The sequence below is a fragment of the Procambarus clarkii genome, chromosome 22 (assembly GCF_040958095.1).
Source record: "Procambarus clarkii isolate CNS0578487 chromosome 22, FALCON_Pclarkii_2.0, whole genome shotgun sequence".
In the NCBI taxonomy this organism is placed as follows: domain Eukaryota; kingdom Metazoa; phylum Arthropoda; class Malacostraca; order Decapoda; family Cambaridae; genus Procambarus; species Procambarus clarkii.
Window position 1 is genome coordinate 38,121,603 of NC_091171.1, and position 20,968 is coordinate 38,142,570.

Consider the following 20,968-nt stretch of genomic DNA (forward strand, 5'->3'; position numbering starts at 1 on the left):
GCAGCAGCAGCAGCAAAAGCAGCAGCAGCAGCAGCAAAAGCAGCAGCAGCAGCAGCAAAAGCAGCAGCAAAAGCAGCAAAAGCAGCAGCAGCAAAAGCAGCAGCAGCAGCAGCAAAAGCAGCAGCAGCAGCAGCAGCAAAAGCAGCAGCAGCAGCAAAAGCAGCACCAGCACCACCAGCAGCAGCAGCGCCACCAGCAGCAGCAGCAAAAGCAGCAGCAGCACCAGCACCACCACCAGCAGCAGCGCCACCAGCAGCAGCGCCACCAGCACCACCACCACCCCCCCCCCTCCCCCCCCCACCAGCGTGGGTTATATCCTCCCTGGCCCAGTGTGTTGTTCGCACTCTTGCTGACGCTGCCTGCTAGGGGAGGGCGGTTCTGGGAGGGGGTGAACATATGCTGAAGGATCTGAGTGCCTGGAGTAAGTAGCGAGGGGGGGGGGGATCCTCTACCATCGAAGAGATTATATTATTACACGTTTAATTCATTGTGGTGACGTGGGCATAACACACAAGAATTACCCACTAGCAGCCATTACAGTCATGTACCAAGATACAAATGAAGCTACAGCACCGTGACTCCTGAACAACCATAAACTTTAAAAGAGAGTTGTGAATATTCTCTTCTTGGTGTATAGGCCTCTGGGAGAGGGAATTATCAGGAGAAAGCGCCAAGTCGATTGATTGATAAAGATTAAGCCACCCAAAAGGTGGCACGGGCATGAATAGCCCGTAAGTGGTGGCCCTTTTGAGCCATTACCAGTATCAATAGCTGATATTGGAGATCTGTGCAGGTATGACTGCACCCTGCGTGACGGGAGATGTCTCCCGTGGGGAAAGCGCCAAGCCATTAAGACTATATAGCACTGGGAAGGGGTCAGGATAAGAATTTGAGATGGGATGGGGGAAAGGAATGGTGCCCAACCACTTGTGGACTGTCGGGGATTGAACGCCAACCTGCATGAAGCGAGACCGTCGATCTACCGCCCAGCCCAAGTAGTTGGACAGCACTTCCCCCCAAAAACACACATGTTGCATACCTACTGTAGTTGTGTGTTGCAAAAACACACACTACAAAACCAGTGTGTGTACACGGACTGTCACCGTCAGCTTAAGGAAACTCTCAGAACTGGCTACGCTACAATGAGTTACAATGAAGTAAAAATCTGAGGAAATTTGTGATTGAAGATCTGTTCTTCAAGGACTTGAAACTTTTACAAGAACCTCGTTACATCGAGCATAAATTACCGCTGGCAGGACACAGTGAAGGTTTGAGAGCTTCCTTCATATAGATAGATATCCCCCCCCCCAAGTTATAACCAGATAGCATGGTAGACAATCTGTAGCTAAATCAGTATATAACGGAGGTTAAATTTACGTACACATTGTTGTCACAGCTATTGTGCCAACAGGTCTGATGTTAATAAAGAAAAGAGTACTTATTATTTTTAAGATGCAGCAACAGTGTTGTACGAAGGATTACTGAGGATGGGTCTTAAGACTTCAGTGTATTATGCACCCTATACCCATCCTGTGGGCGGGAGTGGAAAGGGTTACAGAGGTTAGCTATATTAGATGACCAGACCACACACTAGAAGGTGAAGGGACGACGACGTTTCGGTCCGTCCTGGACCATTCTCACAATCGACTTGAGAATGGTCCAGGACGGACCGAAACGACGTCGTCCCTTCACCTTCTAGTGTGTGTGGTCTGGTTAACTTACTTTGGTCACGTTATTGTGACTCATCGCCTGCGTTAGCTATATTAATTTAGCTAAGCCAAGTTACTGTTGATGAGCTAATTACAAAATTTAATGTATATTTTTATATCTATTAATGGGTTCGAGACCGACCACAAGTAGAGTTTGTAAGCTAAGCAACTTGTGGTGAACTAGTTTAATTTTTGATATGATTATCCTGCACTCCCCCCCCCCCCCACAGCGGGGGAAGGGTTAGCCACCAACATTTACTACCAACAGTTAGAGAGTTGTCTCTAAATTCACAGTTCTTGTCGCTTTTCATCACATAGTGACGGAGGGCGAGTGAATAATTTACTCGACACAGTTTACTAGACACAGTTTACATTTGGTCAGGTTTACATCAGCAGGTAATTAACATTCCTAGAGAGACTTATAACAGAGTCTAAGCGCTAGTTTTAAGTTCATTTAATATGAAAGCACACTTAAATTTCGGAAAGCACTGTAGTATAACAAATTATGATTTGTTTAGATGTGAGCATATAAACATTGAGAGCACGTACGACCTGCCCGCAGAGTGATGGTAATTGCAGGAGACGTCTCCCAATTTTTTTTAAATTAAAATTTTGCCCCAAGGGGAGCGTCACTCATCCTGTGAGTGGACACACCGCCATAGCAGCATGTACAACACTCCCCAATTGGAAGAAAACCCGCTGGGTTGTTGACGTGCTTAACTGTCTCAAGTGAACAGCTCCTCAATCAAGAAGATTAACATGTCATTCCTTAAAATCTTAAGTTATCTTGCGGGTGCAAAATGGGGGAATCATTTAAGAACAATATCAATATTTGACAGTGTTTTCCTAACTCAATTTGGGGTTTATTATTCTACACACATTTCTGATGTGTCTCAAGTGTTCACATTCTCTCAGGTAGTGGTGAAGGCGGTGTCCGTCACTCACCACAGCTCCAAGTGATGGCTTAACACGCGATTAAACTATCAGGAACTGGGTGGTAGATTCCAGCTTTACATTGAGTGTCCAGTCACTATGCACCTTCGCATCTGTTGGCATGAAGAACCTAGAGTTCGACAATTACTTCACCATTAGGTCCTTGAGGACCTAATGGTGAAGTATCGTGTATCCATCCAAAGTAAGCTATTACTACCAAACGTATGACAAACCATCCCGTTAGTTAGAGGGATCTTAGATCACATGAATGTGAATGTATTTCTGTTGTGGGGGGATTAGGGATGAGGTTGTGGGGTGTTGAAGGAGGGAGGTGGCTAGGGGAGGATGTTGTTATGGATGGGGGAGGAGGGTGAGGGGGTAGGCACAGTGTGCTGAGACATCAGCAGCAGCTGGGAGCTCCGTGCCTGGCCACAGTGGTGAAGGGGGTGTGGACACCCACTTCCCTATCCTGCTGGCCGGCTGTTGAGTCACTGAATGAACAGCAGGAATTTGCTCAGTGTGGCGCCCATGCACGGATGGGTGTGGTCTGGCCCTGCTAAAGGAAACTGTGTGGGGGGAAGGTTTAGTGGCGGGTTATGAAGGAAGCATTTTTATGCTTCCTTCATATCCCGAAAGATCCATTATATCTTTGAGAATCCCACTAACACCCAAATGCAGTTGTAAATGTGCAGTGAAACGCGTTGTTCTTGTGCTCACAGTTCTTCTGCTGGAAAATTCTAAGACAATAGATTTTCAACACATTTTTATTCGAGTGCGATGAATGTGCCTTCCTGCATGCAGTGATTCATACTTGTTGCAGTGGTGGAAAGTCTGCAGAGAGAGAATACAGGCAATACGAGAAGTAATTGCAGTTGACGGGAGAAACCCTGCTAGAAACGAGAGACTGCTGTAGTGCCAGAGGTTGACGACGCTTGTTGTGAGTGTGGCAAGATGTGCAGTGTGAGAGGCGGCGGAGAGGCTCCACTACACCCACAGTTTACACCCTAGTAAACAACACCTACTGTCCGCGACAAATGACGGGGTCGTCGTCTTCTGACGGAAGCCTCGCGCGCACCCGTCGCTTCCGGCACAGTTTCTGGCGGAGGACACGACGGGCGGCTGCTAGGCTTCAGCATTTACTTCGATATATTAATTTACTAACGACATCTGTAGCATAGTGGTCTACGTCCTTAACTCTCAATCGAAGGGTCCCGATTCAGTCCCAGGGCAGGACAAAAACGGTTGTGGACGTTTCTTTTAACCTGATGCAACTGTTCATCGAACAGTAAATCGTGTACCAGAGAGGTTGACAACTGTGGGGGTTTGCTTCACTACCCTGTACCTACCCTGTGGGGTGATAGTGGACCCCTGTACCTACCCTGTGGGATGGTAGTGGACCCATGTATCCCACCCTGTGGGGTGATAGTGGACCCCTGTACCTACCCTGTGGGATGGTAGTGGACCCCTGTACCCCACCCTGTGGGGTGATAGTGGACCCCTGTACCTACCCTGTGGGATGGTAGTGGACCCCTGTACGTAGCCTGTGGGGTGATAGTGGACCCCTGTACCTAGCCTGTGGGGTGATAGTTGACCCCATATTCATCCCATGTGGGGTAGTGGAAAAGGTTCCACACGCGCGCACAGGCTGCGGAACGGAACCCCAAAATTCATTCGCCAAGTTAATCTCCATAAGCCAGTTACATTACAACCCACGCCACAACTACCAAATTAATAACATTACATTACAGCACATTGATGAAAAAGACCTTGGAGTCAAAATCCGCCACTCAGTGTAAGTTGCACAACAGGTAGGGGCAGCAGGCAAAAAAAAGCTAACCAAACACTTGGAATAATCAAGTGCGCCTTTGACTCCAAGGAAAGAAGGTAGTGATTAAATTGTATAAATCGCTGGCGGATCCCCCTCCCCCCATTTGGATTACTGTATCCAAGCATGGAGACCTCATCTTCAGAAGGACATGGCTGCTCTGGAGAAAGTGCAACACCGGGCAACATAAATCATTCCAGATTTGTCAACTCACGTGCCAGGAACGGTTGAGGCCACAAGGCTAACACTGCAAACCAGGCATGACAGGGCCGATTTCGTTGACACTTAAAATACTGAACAATTTGGAGGATATTGATCCGAAATATTTCTTCAAAAGATGAGATGTAACGCAAACAAGGAGCCACGGGTTCAAGCTCAACAAGCCACAATGGAGGACTGAGAACAGGGGATGCTTTTTCACCCATAGGATGGGTGAAAACCCATGGAACCGCCTACCCGCCGAGGCCGTAAATGCCAAAACTGTCATCTTTTAAAGTACAGCTGGAAAAGATCATAAAGGCAAATGGGAAGGGCGGTGACCTTCGACAAGCCGCCGGCTTCCTGTCCTCGCCGAGGCCACTAGTGATAGTGGCTCTCGGGTAAACTCTAGTAAATTGATTGTATTCAATTGAATGAATTGAATAAATTGAATCAATTGAATGTATTCAATTGAATGAATTGAATCAATTGAATGTATTCAATTGAATAAATTGAATGTATTCAATTGAATGAATTGAATATACAACTGGTTCAAGAACTGTACATTATCCACGCTAAACAGTTTACAATTCCAGTGAGCAAGTTACATCACAGTACTTGCATATCTTGCACGCCGCCAGTGGACCGTGCTTACAAATCGCCTCCATACATTAACTACACTTTACCAAACTTGGGATATTTGGCTAAGCGGACTGTGCGCGCGTGACAACATATAAATGAGTTTCCTATATATTTCTGATGTATGAAAGGTACATCATTTTGACAATTCTGACATTGGCACCATAGCCTGAGTGATAACCTGCAACAGCCTCTTGCTGTTGCCTCTTGCTGCTGGTGCTTCAGCGGGTAGGCGGCTCCGTGGGTTTATAACCCTATGGGCGAAAAAGCATCGCTTGTTATTCTATTTTGACAGTTCTCCTGTTACCAGTGATTTGTTATACACCATTGAGTGTGGTAGGCACAGTACTCTTGCCCCTTTTAGTATCCATGGTGAGATGCTGTCTGGGCCAATATAGCCTTTACCACATCAAACTCAAGCAAATGCTTCCTTACCTCTCCACTGGTAATCTCAAACTCCTTCAGTGGTGTCTGGTTAGATATTCCCTCTTATCTCTGGAACTTATTGTTTTAATGTGAAGACTTGTGAAATTTCTTAGTCCCTCGCACACTTCCTTATCATTTGTAGTGAATCTGTCTGCTTCTCTTAAGTTTCATTACTTGTTCCTTCACTGTTGTTTTCCTTCTAATGTGGCTGTGCACCAATTTAGGATGCCTTTGCATTACTTGCTCTCACTTTCGTACATTTTCCCCTCATCCTGAGGTACTCATTCCTGGCCCTCTGGTATCTTTCTCTGCTCTCTAATGTCCTGTTATTTCTAGAGTTTATCCACGCCCTTGTACTTAGTTGCTTTGCTATCTTACATCCCTGATTAAATCATGGGTTCCTCATTTGCATTTGTTTTCTTTTAGATTGGGACAAAATTCTGCTGCTTCCTTAAACTTCTAAGTGATGTAGTCCATGTCCTGGGCCGTCTTTCCTCCTAGCTCTATTTCCCATGCTATATCTATTATGAATTTACTTATCCTCATAGTTTCTCTTTCGTAATGCCAGCCTTTTGCTTTCTGGTTCCTTCTTTGAATATGTTACCCATACTTTTACCAGATGTTCAAATATCAGTACACTCTGATCGCTCATTCCCACTGGAGTTTCGAAGTTGATTTCCCTTATGTCGGAATCGTTCAGAGTGAATACCAGGTCGAATCTAGCTGGTTCGTCGTTACCTCTCATTCGTGTGGGTCCCCCCTGACATGTTGGCTTAAAAAGTCTTGTTGCCACTTCCAATAGTTTAGCTCTCATGTTTCTTCACCTCCCTGCAGCTCCTTGTTCTCCCAGACTATCATCCTGTGCTTGAAATCTTCCATGATCCCCGGGATTGTGGTTCCCGTGGCATTATGGTAAGACACTCGCCTGACATTTCACGAGTGCTTTGTCCTGAGTTCGTATCCTGACCGGGGAGGATTTACTGGGCGCAAATCCTTAATTGTAGCCTCTGTTCAACCCAACAGTAAAATGGGTACCTAGTTGTTAAATGATTTGGCGGGGTCGTATTCCAAGGAACATAGGATTAAGAACTTGCCCAAAACACTACACATGCTAGTGGCTGTACAAGAATGTAAAAACTCTTGTATACAGTATATAAATAAATAAAAAAAAAAATAAATAAATAAGCAGACAGGAGCGATTGCTACAGGCGACAGAGGTTGCTCTCTTGATTATAGTATTAACTGCCATGTTGTTTATCGTATTTTTGCCTGGGTCTTCTGTCATTTGGTGGGAGGGGGGGGGGGGTTATATATCACTGCTACTACTATTAGTCCTCCCATCGTCATGGTGCCTGTTACGTAATCTCTGAACCCCTCGAAGTCTGGAATAACCAATCTCCTCAAAACTCCATTCCTTTCTCATCAGTAGGGCCATACACTGCCTCCTCCCCTTCCTTCTCTCTTTCTCTCCTTATTATAGTGTAGTCCTGTGGAAACACCGGATTTGTTATGATTTTTGACAGTTTTGTTTCCGGGAGTCCTATTATATCCAGATTATCTTCTTGTGCTCTTTTCTTAATTAAGTTCAGTTGCTTTGTAATCCCATCTATGTTTGAGTAAATCACTTTGAAGCTGACACTTCCATCATGCCTCGATTTCCTTTTTTTTTTTTTGTCCCTAGAACAAGGGGACAAGGAGAGTCTGGCATTGGATGGCAGGGAAGGTTTGGGATGGGAGAGCATGGAGTCTAAAAAGGTGGACCAGGAGGATCTGGGGTCAGGGGGGGGGGCCTAGAAGGGTCTGGAGTGGGTGGGGGGGCCCTAGTAGGATCTGGGATGGGGGGAAGGCTGGAAGGATCTGCATGGTATGTGGGACTGAAAGGGTCTGGGATTGGGGGGCAAGGTGGTCAGAGGTTGGGAAATGGAGAGCCTTGGGTGGGGGGGGGGGGTGGCAGAGGGGAAAGGGGGAGCCAGGGGTGGGGGAACAGGGTAGGCATGGTCTGGAGAAGGGATGTCTAATGGTTGGGGAGGTGTTGGTGATTGGGGGAGAAGGATCATGGGGTGGGATGGTGGGTGGCTTCGGCCCCTCTCTTGAGATGCTGGCCTGCTGGTGATTTCCACTCCCTTCTGAGGTTATTTTAGATACTGGGCTGAGGACTGTGGCTCTACCATTTTCTTCCCTCCTTGCATCTGCTGCCTTCCTTGTGTGGGTGTGTGTAATTACCTAAGTGTAGTTACAGGATGAGAGCTACGATCGTGGTGTCTTGTCTTCCCAGTACTCTATCATATTACGCTTTGAAACTACTGACAGGTTTTGGCCTCCACCACCTCACTTAGCTTGTCAGCAACCCGTTCTCACAAATTTAATAAGTCAATATTGACTTATTAAATATGTGCATAGGTGACATACTTAACATAATAGATACCCTTAAAAAGATTCATAGAAAACACCGACCTTACCTAACCTTGTTAGTATCAAAGTTTAGAGTACAGTCATCAGCGTAGGCTTGCGTTTCATGGATGACGTGTAGTAGGTGGTTCAAAATAGATATTCCGCAGCAAAATTACATGCATGCTTTTTTTGTGGTACACTGGCAATAATTGAATAACTTTTGACTGTTTCATTGAGGACTTGCTTAAGTACAAACTTCAGTATAATCACTCATTAGTTACAGAACAATGTCTTAAGATGCCTAGTTGTAGTATATTACAGTATATTCCAATGCAGCTTGTAGGATCCTATTCTGGCTTAAGGATAGGAGATAGATTGTTGCATCCTATAAGGAAATGCTCGGTGGTCTTATTTGGCTGCAGCATATATTCACTTAGACTATTCTGGTTGTCAGGTTGAATTGAGATTTATAAATCTAACCCAAAGATTAGATAAATATTATGTTTATGCAGCACTAAAAGCATCATTATTTTAGCACCTTAGAAGTTATATGTGAATCAATCACTCGATCTTTCCTCTCTTTCCCCCCCCCCTCCATTCTTTCCATATTCTTCTATTTTCATGGAAGAATAAGTTTTGGCACATCTTGCCAAAGCACTTCACCTTAGAGAAGGGAAGGGAATTATCAGAGAAAAGTCCCAAGCCATTATAGCACCTGGAAGGGGTCAGGATAAGATTTTGGGATTGAATGGGGGAAAGGAATGGTGCCCAACCACTTGGATGGTCTGGGATTGAATGCCGACCTGCTTGAAGTGAGACCGTCGCTCTACCGTCCAGCCTAAGTGGTTGGGCTTCACCTTACAGTGTGCCAAATAATTTGACATTGGCCACATTTTTTCACAAGTGTAAATTACATTTAACAGTAAATTGAAACAGTAAACAGTAAATTTCCCAGCAGTAAATTACATTTAACATTCTTTGACAGAAGGTCAACAGGTTAGAAAATTTTAACATGAAATGCTTAATGGTAACCTGTAAAGACTTAATGGGATGGTATTCAGATAAGGACTAGAGGAAGTTGGCTCTCACACTGAAGGAAGTGTGAGAAAAGTGTGTGGCCTTGTTGAAGGAAACGGACTGAATTACAGAGGAACCGAGCTGTTCAAATCCCCCTTCCCCTCACTGAGATGGATCATATGGTGAATGTAAAGATGGCATTACCTTCAAAGCAGATCTCTCTCTCCGAATCATCATCATTCACATCGTTGCCGTCCATCAATCCAATTTTCACATCAGCACTTAAGCCAGCTGCAGCTATGGGCAGTGGAAGCAATAAGTTCAAGATAGTGGACAACATGCGAGCATCTCTGCTCCCGAGGGTACTTTACACATTGCATTCAGTTTCATAAATGAACATGCTTTGATAAGAATATCATCAAAGTTATTGCAATGATTTGATTTTTCACAATTAAATTCATATTGGTTATATGAAATGTGAATACATACATTTAGAATATTCAGAAAGGCATACTATACAGTACTGTATGTCTGTTTTTGCACATGTTCCTGTATGCAATTTTATTTTATTTTGTGCATACTATTTGTTTATTATATTAGGGATTGTTTATTATATTAAGGGCTTTTGGCATAAGGCTACAAACTTTATTCATTTTTTAAATTTTCAGATTAACTGTATAGTACTGTTCAGCCTTAACAGTTGATGTATATAAATTAGTGCAGTTCTCACATTTAGTGAGAACTTCATGTTTTTATTTTGTGTGTACATTTACAGGTAGTAGCTAGTTATGTTATATATTATATTTAGTCCAGTTTTTAAAAATTGTAAGGACTTATTTTAGATTTAATTACTCATTATTTTCATAATTATTCATTGCTAATGCAAATCAGATGGCTATATTAATTCTTTAATATGTGCCATGCTAAAAATTAGTAAAATCAATGCCTTGCACATACAGTATAGTATTTTTCTGTTTCATCATGAAAACTTTTCTACAGGTGCTAAATCGCTCTATGGACCCTCGGACATATGAACAGCAGCAGCCACTCATTGCACAGCTTCCACAAGTACCACTTTTGCCTCAACAAATTATTACTTCTGGTACTCGGAAGGACTGCATTCGCCTTAGAGGGCTACCATTTGAGGCGCAGGTGGAACACATACTTGAATTTTTAGGAGAGCTTGCGAAGAGCATTGTTTATCAAGGTGTCCACATGGTGTACAATGCTCATGTAAGTTGGTTATGATAAGATTTCTTCTTGTCATAAGTAATTGTTTAAATGGTGTATGAAGTGATTTTCATATTACAAAATGCAATGTTTAGCCTTATTTAGTGTGTACAAGTTTTAACTTTAAAATATAGCATTGCTTATTGTTTTTGACAGGGACAGCCAAGTGGTGAAGCATTCATACAAATGGATAGTGAACATTCTGCCTTTCTTGCTGCTCAGCAGAGGCATCATCGCTATATGGTCTTTGGCAAAAAGCAGCGTTATATAGAAGTTTTTCAGTGTTCGGGGGAAGATATGAATATGGTGCTGACTGGTGGCCTCCCAGCCCAGCGACCCGTCGTGTCCCCGGGTATGTTGGTGTGGGACAGTACCGGCACTGCCCTACCTGGCGGGATACCCCATCCCCCAGGTTTACATCATCATGGTGCTCATCGTCCCCCATTGCCCCCTTTCCCTGGTCTAGCCCATCCATTTCCACCTCCTCCCCATGGTCCCATACTCCCAGGCATTCCTCCCAGTCCCCTCAAGCAACCAGATACTCCACTGCTCCTTCCCCCACCAATGGGTCCACCTCCACCCAGGCCAACCCTTGCCCTCCCACCTCCTATGGAGATGCCCCATACTTCTCAAGCTCCCCCAACTCTTCTCACTCAAATGAAGCCCACCATGTCAGCAATGCCTCCAGCACTGCTAGGCCACTATGGAGACATGCCAGTAGTATCACAAATTGGCACGGCCACAAATCCCATTTTTTTCTTTACCAATACTCGCACTACTCTTGCTGGTGGGCTTCATCCACAGGTGACATTTGTGCCAATGTCATCTGCTCAAAGTAGAGACACTCAAGGTGCACATAATGTTCAGAAACCCCCAGTGGGACCCCCTCTCCTCCCAATGCCCTATGCTGCAGCTACTGCCATGGCAGGGGCTAGATTACCGACTACACAGAAGCGAAGCTTTGAACAGGCGTTTCCTGGGGACACAGGTGCTGCTGGCATGGGAGCCTTAAAGCGGCCTCCTCTTGTAAATCCCTCTCTTTTACACCCTATATATCCCCCACCCCCAATGTTCCCTACCATGTAATACTCAGTCTCAGTGCTGCATAACATACTTGTACATAGTGGTTGACAAGAGGGATATAGAGCACATTGTAATGGGTGAAAGCAGGTGGTATTTGTGATCTATTGGTAGGTTTTGGCAACTGTCACTCTGTAGTATCAGTAGTTGTCATGCCAGTTACCAAGGTGTTCACTGCATCCTGCCCATTCCCATAAACTCTTGTGGTGATTGTGTGTTTGTGTGTGCGTGTGCGCGTGGGAGGTGCAGCCGCCTCTTGTGTGTGCAATCATCTGCTGTTATTCTGGTGTGCTGCACCTGGTTTTGCTGGAGATGTTAGCACTGCCAGCCAACACTGTATGACTGCTTTGAATATTTTGTGGTGGATGAATTATTTTTTTAGCTTTTTGATGGATGTTAGACCATAGGTCAACCATGTTGGCTGTGAGTAAGGTATCTAATACAGTACTGTGTTCCTGATGTTTTTATTATTTAATTCTTGGCTTGGTTAATGATTATTGTTAATACATATAATTTATAGTTTCTTGAGAAATACATTGATAAGAGCTTAGGACATGATCATAATGTTTATTTCATATAATTACACTGACATGATCATGAGACATGCTCAATTAGAGGCCATACTCATGTGCCAATAATAGTTGGCAATATCTAAGATCTATCCACAGTACAGTATGTGGGTGTGTGTATGTATGTGAGTGAAGGTTTGATTTGGCTACTGTGTACATGGCTGCATATATTTCATCCTGGTAGGTACCTCATCTACTCTGGCCTATTTCTTGCTCACACTTGACTGTTATAGACTTAGTAATTTTAGCTGTAAGTTAAACATTTAATAATAAACTAGAAAGCACATAGATTAGGATATAAGCAGCCGTGTGCACCAGAGCAGATGGTTGGCTGGCAGTGTGGTGGTGGTGGTGGTGTGGTGGTAGATAAATCCACCCCAATGGGAATATGTGCAGTGAGCCCTTTATTGGGTTTTTGGTAGGACTTAGGTGCTGACCACAAAATTTTAAAAGACGAGCTAAAATAATTTGATTTACACAAAGATACTTTTGTGCTAGCAGGTATCTTAAGTCATTTCTAGATGTACCCTGGTGGATAATAAAATTAGTGTGTAATAACCATGTTAAATATGATAACTCAAACTTGTGGAGTTTTGTGGTCATGTGCCCTCTGGCTGGGCTGTTGAGGGGCCAGATGCGGGGGGCAACAAGGTCCTCTTAACACTTCTGTAATACATTCCACTAAGTGTGATATCTGCACTATTGTTATTTTGTGTGTACATTCAGTAGTTTTTCTCTATTGTTATAGCTTCATATTTAGTTCAGTTATTGAACATTTTCAAGGCTTATATGACTTTTATTGTTTCATTTTGAATCTGGTATCTACCAGACTAGTACATTTAAGTGTGATATCTGACTGAAAGTCAGCCAAGAAAATGTTCCAGATGATAATTTGACTTACCTGGACTTTGGTGTGTACGCCAATATTACTCTGCTAAGACCAATAAAGTCTGTTAAGATATTCCCAGTGGTTTTCTGGTTCCGGTGTATGGGTCACCTCTCATCTTCTATGTCAAACAGAGCCACTCTCTCATAAGAGGCTCGTGGGCCTGGCAGATTAAGGTAACAAGGTAGGCAAGAGCTTTACACCTTTTGTGGTTGCAGGCTGCATTCTGGTGTTGTAGTGGTATTAAGTAGCTGTGGTATAGTGTAGTATGGTGGTGGTGTATGGTGGTGGCTTTGGTGATGGTGCTTGTGGTAGATATAATAATGGGTGTTTGTGCACGTCTTTAAATGTGGTGGAATGGTAATGTATGGTTTGGTGGTGGTACTGGTTGCATGTGGTATTATGGTGGTGGTGGTTGTTGTAGTTTGAAGCTGCAGTATTTTAAAGGCAGGCACTGTGTTGTATCAAATTACATTAAATATATTAATTAACAAAATTTTTTATGCAAATCACATTACCAAGAAATGTTTTAGGAACGTTGCCTGCCTTTATATAGATGGTGTTAGTCTTGTTATGTCTTTATTTCCCATTTTTGATTATATGTATGAATACTTTCATTGTGTGACTGAAAATGGTCAAAATTCAATTTAGTTACGACAAGCTGAAGGATCCTCATGCCAACCATTACACATTTACTTTATTCTATATTTTTTTATCATGTTCATTATTTTCCACTATTTAGTGATGGTAAAATGTCTTTTAATGTGCAGTTCATGTCTGAAACAGTGAGTTTTTGTGCTTATGAGCTCTACTTGTGTGTGGAAGAGTGCGTGCGTGTATGTAACCATATTATTATTCTGCAGTATGACAGTCTAGGTTTGGCATTTGTAATATGACCGATACATTTATCAGGTATGTGATTTCATCAAGGTTTATTTTTAAATACTTTGTATGGATATTATACTTTGATGAAATCCACTTTTGGCATAAATATCATCTGTTATAAATAACAAACTGATGCTGTCAATCATGCAGTAATTGACATGGCCTTGAGTGCCAGTATTTTCTAGGACCATCCTTGATCCCCTACCCCCCTACAGGAGGCACTGTGATTGCACCCCCTTTTGGCGCATTTCCACTGGGGCCTGCTCCTCCAGTTTTGAATGCTGTTGGTGCCGTTACTCCCCGTCTACCCACATACCCAGGAGTGGCATATCCAACTATGTTCTATTGGCCATACCCATCTCCTCCTGTATCTCCAAGCTCTCCATACTATGGTTCTCCTCCACACCTTGCTGCACCAGCTACACCACCTCATCACACAATTGTAAGTATAGTTACTGTCTACTGTCATATTCAACATATCAGTTACAAAGTTGTTTAATCCACTAGACAAACTTTAGCATTATAGACTTTAGGTGATTGGTTGGCCGGTCCTGTTCTCATGATTATACTATTATGGGCAAAGTGTTTTCTCTTCATTAGTGGTGTCTTAAGTCATTCAACTTTGCTAAGTACATCTTCTACTGTTCCTGTTTCCTCAACATTTATACACAAATCACAAGCTGTATAACTTGTGCATAAACAAATAAATAAGACTAATCATTAACGGCAAAAAAGCTGGTAAACAGCCGATGTCCAAGTAGTAACCTTGGCAATGCGCACCTGTTTCATGTGACACATTCATGGTTCAGTTTAATGAATTACTAACATTACCTGAAAATTTAAAAAGGAGAACAATGTCAACATATTGTCAAATTCAATCATTTTAATTTAAAATCGGTGTAAAACACTTTCAAATATTGCTGAATTCTAAAACATTTCATACCACTTGTTATGTGCCTTAAGACACTATGCACAGTGCATTGGTTAAAAGAATTAGTTAACTGAGCTAGTGCAATGCCACGAGTAAATTATAGGTTCCAGGAGTCAACATAGAAAAATGACTAAGCGGCAACATAGTTACGTAACCCTTTGTACGTATAAAAAAGTAAATTTTATTGATTTACCAAACATGCTTACAAATATGCTAATAATGCAACAGTAGCAGTATAAATAATAAGATATATATATTATTATGTTTTCTCAGATATAACGCTGGATAAAAACCAACACTAATGTATTTGTGTGTATTATGTAAAGATTTACACAGTCTTTTGCACTCTCCTGAGTGCTTTATCAATGTCTGAGTACAGTGGAACCTTGGTGTATGATTGCATCTTTATACAAAATTTTCCATGTACAGTACGGCAAAAGCTTCATCAGAAAATAGACCCTGGGGTACGATGTTCACTTCAGAGTATGATGCTCGTTCATACTTGTCTGAGACGGTAACATCAATTTATGCTTATACTGTATGCTGCCTAGTGATAATCTTGCTTGAATTCACCTAAAATTTCATTTTTTTCTTAACATGAAAGTTTCTATTATATATCACGCCATGGTTCCCATGGTGTGATATCCATGGCATCCTCAATAGTTGAGGATGACGATAGAAGAAAAAAGAAAAATTTGTAAACATGAAGATTGTATGCACGCAGTTGATTTAGCTAGGAAAATGTGTTCAGTATGGGAAGAACTGCGAAGTATTTCTGAAAAGACTTCCAGATAAAGCTGTAGCAAGCCATTGTATTAACCTTTTTAATGACAATGTGATACAGTATCTCACTACAGACAATTGTTAAAACATAGGCAAAAACAAGTTTTTTTTAGACAGATTCTTTAAAAGACAAACAATTAATAATCCACAACAAGTGGTATGCCTACAAAATGTAGGAGAGAGAATGCCCCAGAAACATCATCACTGCCTGATATAACGGAAGGTGACTTCCCTTCCAATTTTTTCCAAATTCTTCCATAGTTTAAATTGCTTCTACAGAAAAGCTAGAAGCTTAGTAAATAAATTTGCTGCTGTGTTTGCTACATTGAGGCTGAGAATCACATTATCATTTGCATCAGCAAAACATGGAGACGAGAAGATGTACAGTAATTGAAGGGGAATTCTATCTTCCAAGGTACCATCCACCTCTCAGTAAGGACAATAAATACTGTAGGAAAGAAAATGGCCATGGCTGAGCAAAGTTTCAGTTTGTATGGGTGTGTGAAGTGGGCATGTGGCAGGACTGGCAGGCAAGATGCAAAATGCTGAAATACAGAAACTGATAAGTCTGCTGAAGCCCTAAGGAAAGGTGAAGAGAAACTGTACACAACTGAGGCAAGAAGTGCTGCAACAATTATATTAAATTTTGAATTAAAAGAAAAGAAGATAATTGTACTGTACAACTGTGTAAATCTGGTGCATGCACACCTTTATTATTGTATCCAAGGATGGAGACCTCATCTTCAGAAAGATGCGTCTGTTTTGGAGAAAGTTCATTGTTGGGCAACTAAAATCATTCCTGAACAAAGTTCATTTTCGTACCAGAAATTGATGAGGGCCACAGGGCTAGCAACACTTCAAACCAGACACAACAGGGCTGACCTCATTGAAACTTTTTTAAAATGCTGAACAATTTGGAGGATATTGATTCAGACCACTTCAGGTCACATGTAACATGAATAAGGATTAACAATTTCAAGTTCAACAAGCCACAGTGCAGGATGGAAAACAGGAAATGCCTTTTCACCCATAGTTATTAACCAATGGAATCTCCTACCCACCGAAGCCGTAAATGCCAAAATGCTACTGAATTTCAAGATCCAGCTGGACAGAAACAGGACAAATGGGACCCTCGATGTACCGCTGGTGGCTTCCTGTCCTCATTGAGGCCATTAGAAAGATTGTGGCATTCAGATAAAGTGGGTAAAAATGTCTGAGAAGGAAACCTAAGGCAAAGCATGGGGAAAGTACATGAAGAGAGCAAGGAGTTAGGTGAAGAATGGAAACAAATCAAAAGGAATTTTTGAGTGCAAGGAATCACTAGAACTTTGAATTGAAGGCAGTAAAAAGTGAAGAAACCTAGAGATTCATGCACAATTTGCCTAAAGAATGAACACATGAAATTAGCTTATAGCAGAGGGGCAAAGCTGAACATGGTGAGAAAGGCTTGAGAGAGACTGAAGGCTTAAATGAGTAACCAGTCTGGCAACACAACAAAATTTTAATTATACACTTTGAACACACTATGTAGAACAGAAAAATAAGTAAATGTAAGCACTGCTGAAAAGGATAAGAAATACATAACTGAGTGCTAGTTGACTACACTTCCGTGAGCAGCCAAAGTTGTAGATACTGTACTCTGCTGAAAGACGACCAGCAAAGCTTGATGAAGGTAATTGGTGCTAGCGGAGCACCAGAGCTGGCTGGAGGCATAGTTGGTACTAGTCGAGCAACTAACAGGTTAAACAGAAGTCTAGGTGTCTAGAAGCTGCACAAGTGTTTAGGGGTCCTGAAAGGAGGAGACAATGAATGTAAAAATGCATGCTGGCCCATCTGTAAAGTAATGACAATCAAAGCCACAAAGAATGTGGGATGTCGGGCTGTGCCACCGAAGAATGATTCTCTTGCATATTTAACAAAAATGTTTTCTAACAGACATCACATAAGTGTACTACTGTACAGGAAATAAAGGAAATAAAATTAAACTAGAAACAAGGGAGTAAATTTAGTCTTCTCATTTTGTTGTACTCTGTACAGAGAGCGAAAAAAGTGCCCTCCTTTCATGGAGAGCCAGAGTGTAGTGGTGTGGTGTCATGCTGAGAAGTAGCAACTTGAGAGTGCTAGCTGATGAAGTGGCGGTTGAGTGAAGGACTTCTGAAGGAGGTTTATTCCTTGACCCCACAAAGGTGGGGTCAAGGAATGAAAGGGAGGGGGGGGGGAGGAACCAGAGTGGAATTTCCATGTTAAACAAGTATAGAGATGATGCCCCTGACATGTTGTTGCAAAGTAAAGCAAAGTAATGCCAAACTCCTCAAAAGAAAGCTACCTTTCTCATATTATAAGAAAAAACTGCTAGTTTACACAAAGTAATATGTCTAGCTTGTTAACATTCAAAACTATGAGCATCTTGTTGCATGTCACATATGTTAAGACTTAAATGTTACATAGAATACTGAAAATTACGTGGAAAAAGCACGAATAGGAGGGATGGGCGGGGGGGTGGTGAATTAATCTTGAGTCCTATGCAGATGCCAGAAGGTAGCTCTGAGGATGTCAAGAGTGGAGGAAGGACCCTTAGAAGGAAGGGAAGTGGCCTGTTGGTTCGCATGTGAGATAGGACATCGAATGCTCATAGCTCCTTTGATGGCTGGAAGTGGTTGGCAGCGTGGACTTGTAAGCAGCAGAAAAATGAGTGAGGAATGAAATGAACATTATGCAGACTAGAGCTAAGGAATGAATAACTACAAAAATTAATACATAAAAAGCACACACAAAAACTAAATGATTCAAATAACTGACAAAAATAAATGCAGAAAAATAAAGACCTTGTGGCTCAGTGGTATATTTATATTTTGTATACAAGAAGGTACATTGGGTTGTGAGAGTACATAACATTGGTGTTTTTACATTTTTTGCAAAACCACTAATATGCATAGTGTTTTTGGCAGCTCTTTAATCTAACAGATAGTTAGAATATTTAAAAGTACAGAACAGTGTAGCAAAATTATATTTCAACATAATAACTAAATATAAATTGATGGTATTGATTATACTGGTGAAGTTGCACATCTTAAGTATTAACATTCTGTGAATGGGTAGCACAAGATGGTGAGTTTGAAGCACCAGGTTGGAAACTATGAGGATGAAATTAGGTACTTTTTGGTTTTACTTTTGAATAAAGCATTGGTTCAACAATTTTAATTGGGGAGCGAGTTCCATAGACTGGGTCCTTTTATTTGCATGGAGTGTTTGCACAGATTTAGTCCAGTCTAGGGATTTCAAAGAGAGATTTATTCCTGGTGTGGTGCTCATAGGTTCTAATACATCTACATATCAAGGAAGAGTTTCAGCTTGTGATTAGCATTTAGGAACAAGGTTTTGTACATGTAAATAGTACAGGAGAATGTGTGTGGAGTATGTGTGTGTTCAGCATGCTTAGGGATTTAAACAGATGGCTGTGTGTTGTCTGAAGCCAGAGTTAGTTATAATTCTGATAGTTGATTTTTGCTGGGTGATGATGGGCTAAAGGTAATTTGCAGTGGTTGATCCCCATACACAGATACTGTGTGTTAGACAGGGGTAGATTAGTGAGTAGTATAGTGAAAGGAGAGCAGATTGGGAAACAATATCTGGTTTTAGAGAGTATCCAGACAGTTTTTGAGACATTTTTGGTTGTGTGCTGTATTTGGGTGCTGACATTTAGTCTCTTGTCTATGTATAGGCCAAGGAACTTTCAATCATTTTAATGCTAATGTTAAGAGTGTCTGTCTATCTGAAGGTAAGCACAATTAGTCACAGCAGAATGGTCTCGGATTAAATTTCTGCAACATATCAGATGAGTTTGGGCAACATTTACTTTCACTTGATGCTTCATGTAGCAGTAAACAGGTACTTGGAGTTAGGCAACTTGTTTTGGGTTGCATCCTGGGGAAGGTAAACAGTGGTTGGGTGACGGGGGGGAACCTCCACAAGCTTAACAGGCTTCCTATCTCCGACTATAGGAGAAGCTGTATCTGCTACTTTTAATAGTCAGTGAATGTGATACAGTATTTAATTCTTGTAGTGTTATACAGTAGTTGGCTTGGCTGCTGGTCAGTTGATAACAGAAGCCTAATTATTGCCACTTTAATTTTTACTATACAGTACAATTACTTTACCTGAGGGTTAAATTTAGTGGTCTCAATAATGACCAAAAAGCTGGTAGTTTGTCTAAGGTTCCTCAGTTTGTCTTGATTCTGTCCAGCTGAATTTTGAAATTTGGCAGCATTTTGGCATTTACGGCTTTGGTGGGTAGGCGATTCCATGGGTTCATAACTGTATGGGTGAAAAAACATGTTTTCTGTCTTGCATTGTGACTTGCTGAACTTGAAATCATTGCTCATTGTTCATGTTACACCTGACCTTTTAAAGAAATGGTCTGAATCAGTATTCTCCAAATTGTCCATTTTTTTTTTTTTTTTTAAAGTTTCAATGAAGTCAGCCCTGTCATATCTGGTTTGCAGTGTTAGCCCTGTGGCTCTCAACCGTTCCTGGTATGAGAGTTGACTTAGTTCACAAATGATTTTAGCTGCCTAGCTTTGAGGTTTTTCAACGCAGATATGTCGTCGAGACGAGGTCTTCATGCTTTGATACAATAATCCAGGTTTATGCACACCAGTGATTTATACAGTTGTACAACTACCTTCTTTTCCTTAGTCAAAATTTAGTTTGATTATATCTAGGATTTGAATTGCATATTTTTACTGCAGGTTCCACTTGTTTTACAACTTTAAGTGATTGATGGATTCTGACTTAAACGTCCTTTTCATCATCAATTTGCTACAAGCTAATGTTGTTGATTTGGTGGTTGTCATGTATTGTTATGCCCCACATGCAGGGTCTTGCAATTTTTGATTAATTAAAAAAAAAAAAAAAATATGCCAGTCTTCCAACCATTTGTGGAGTTCATGTAGATCTCTTTGTAAGGCCTAAATATCATTGTCACTTCTGACTTTACCATAAATTATCATTAGTGTATTACCAATTTTTTTTTAATTAGTAATAGAAGTTCTAATTTTTATTTCTTCTAGTTTATATTTTGTGGTTAGTTTCCCTTATTGTTTATACAATGGTTATGTTTGGCACCTTGGTCTTCCAGGGAGAGGGAATATAATGAGTTTGTTTATACTGTACTGTAATGACTTCATTATTACGAGGTACTTTTACTGTAATATGTAATATATAATTTCATTTTATAAGCGCTGTACAGTATTGTATACAAATTAACTAAGAAATTTGTAATTACCTCCTGGTGGTATAGGCGTGATGGTTGGCCTGTGAGGCATGAGTTAAAAGGTAATTTTTTTTTAAATTGTTTTTATTTTTTTATCTTGATAACTGTTGCTAGCCATTTTCTAGTTTTTTGACTCTCTTTACTTCTCACTTTGATTTCAAAGTTGACCTGTTGGGACTAAATAGGCCATACTG

At 41.4% G+C, this 20,968-nt stretch overlaps 1 protein-coding gene and 1 long non-coding RNA gene across 13 annotated transcripts in view; one reads left to right on the forward strand and one right to left on the reverse strand.

Annotated features, from left to right (window-relative positions):
• LOC123760405 (epithelial splicing regulatory protein fusilli) overlaps positions 1-20,968 on the forward strand; it is a 258,631-nt gene that overhangs the window by 211,401 nt on the left and 26,262 nt on the right. For 6 of the 12 annotated variants that reach the window (XR_011229333.1, XM_069328857.1, XM_069328858.1 and 3 more), the window contains exons 10-12: positions 10,138-10,371; positions 10,525-10,720; positions 14,004-14,230. Coding sequence is in view for 11 of the 12 variants with exons in the window: in XM_069328857.1 (XP_069184958.1) it covers positions 10,138-10,371; positions 10,525-10,720; positions 14,004-14,230 (657 nt within the window). In the remaining variant the exon portion in view is untranslated. Of the gene's footprint in view, positions 1-10,137; positions 10,372-10,524; positions 12,980-14,003; positions 14,231-20,968 lie in introns of those variants that run through there. The other 6 variants (XM_069328848.1, XM_069328851.1, XM_069328850.1 and 3 more) reach the window with 1 other exon arrangement.
• LOC138367366 (uncharacterized) overlaps positions 16,986-20,968 on the reverse strand; it is a 44,682-nt gene continuing 40,699 nt past the window's right edge. Inside the window, exon 2 of the long non-coding RNA XR_011229334.1 lies at positions 16,986-17,291. This is a non-coding gene — a long non-coding RNA (uncharacterized lncRNA). The remainder of the gene's footprint in view (positions 17,292-20,968) is intronic.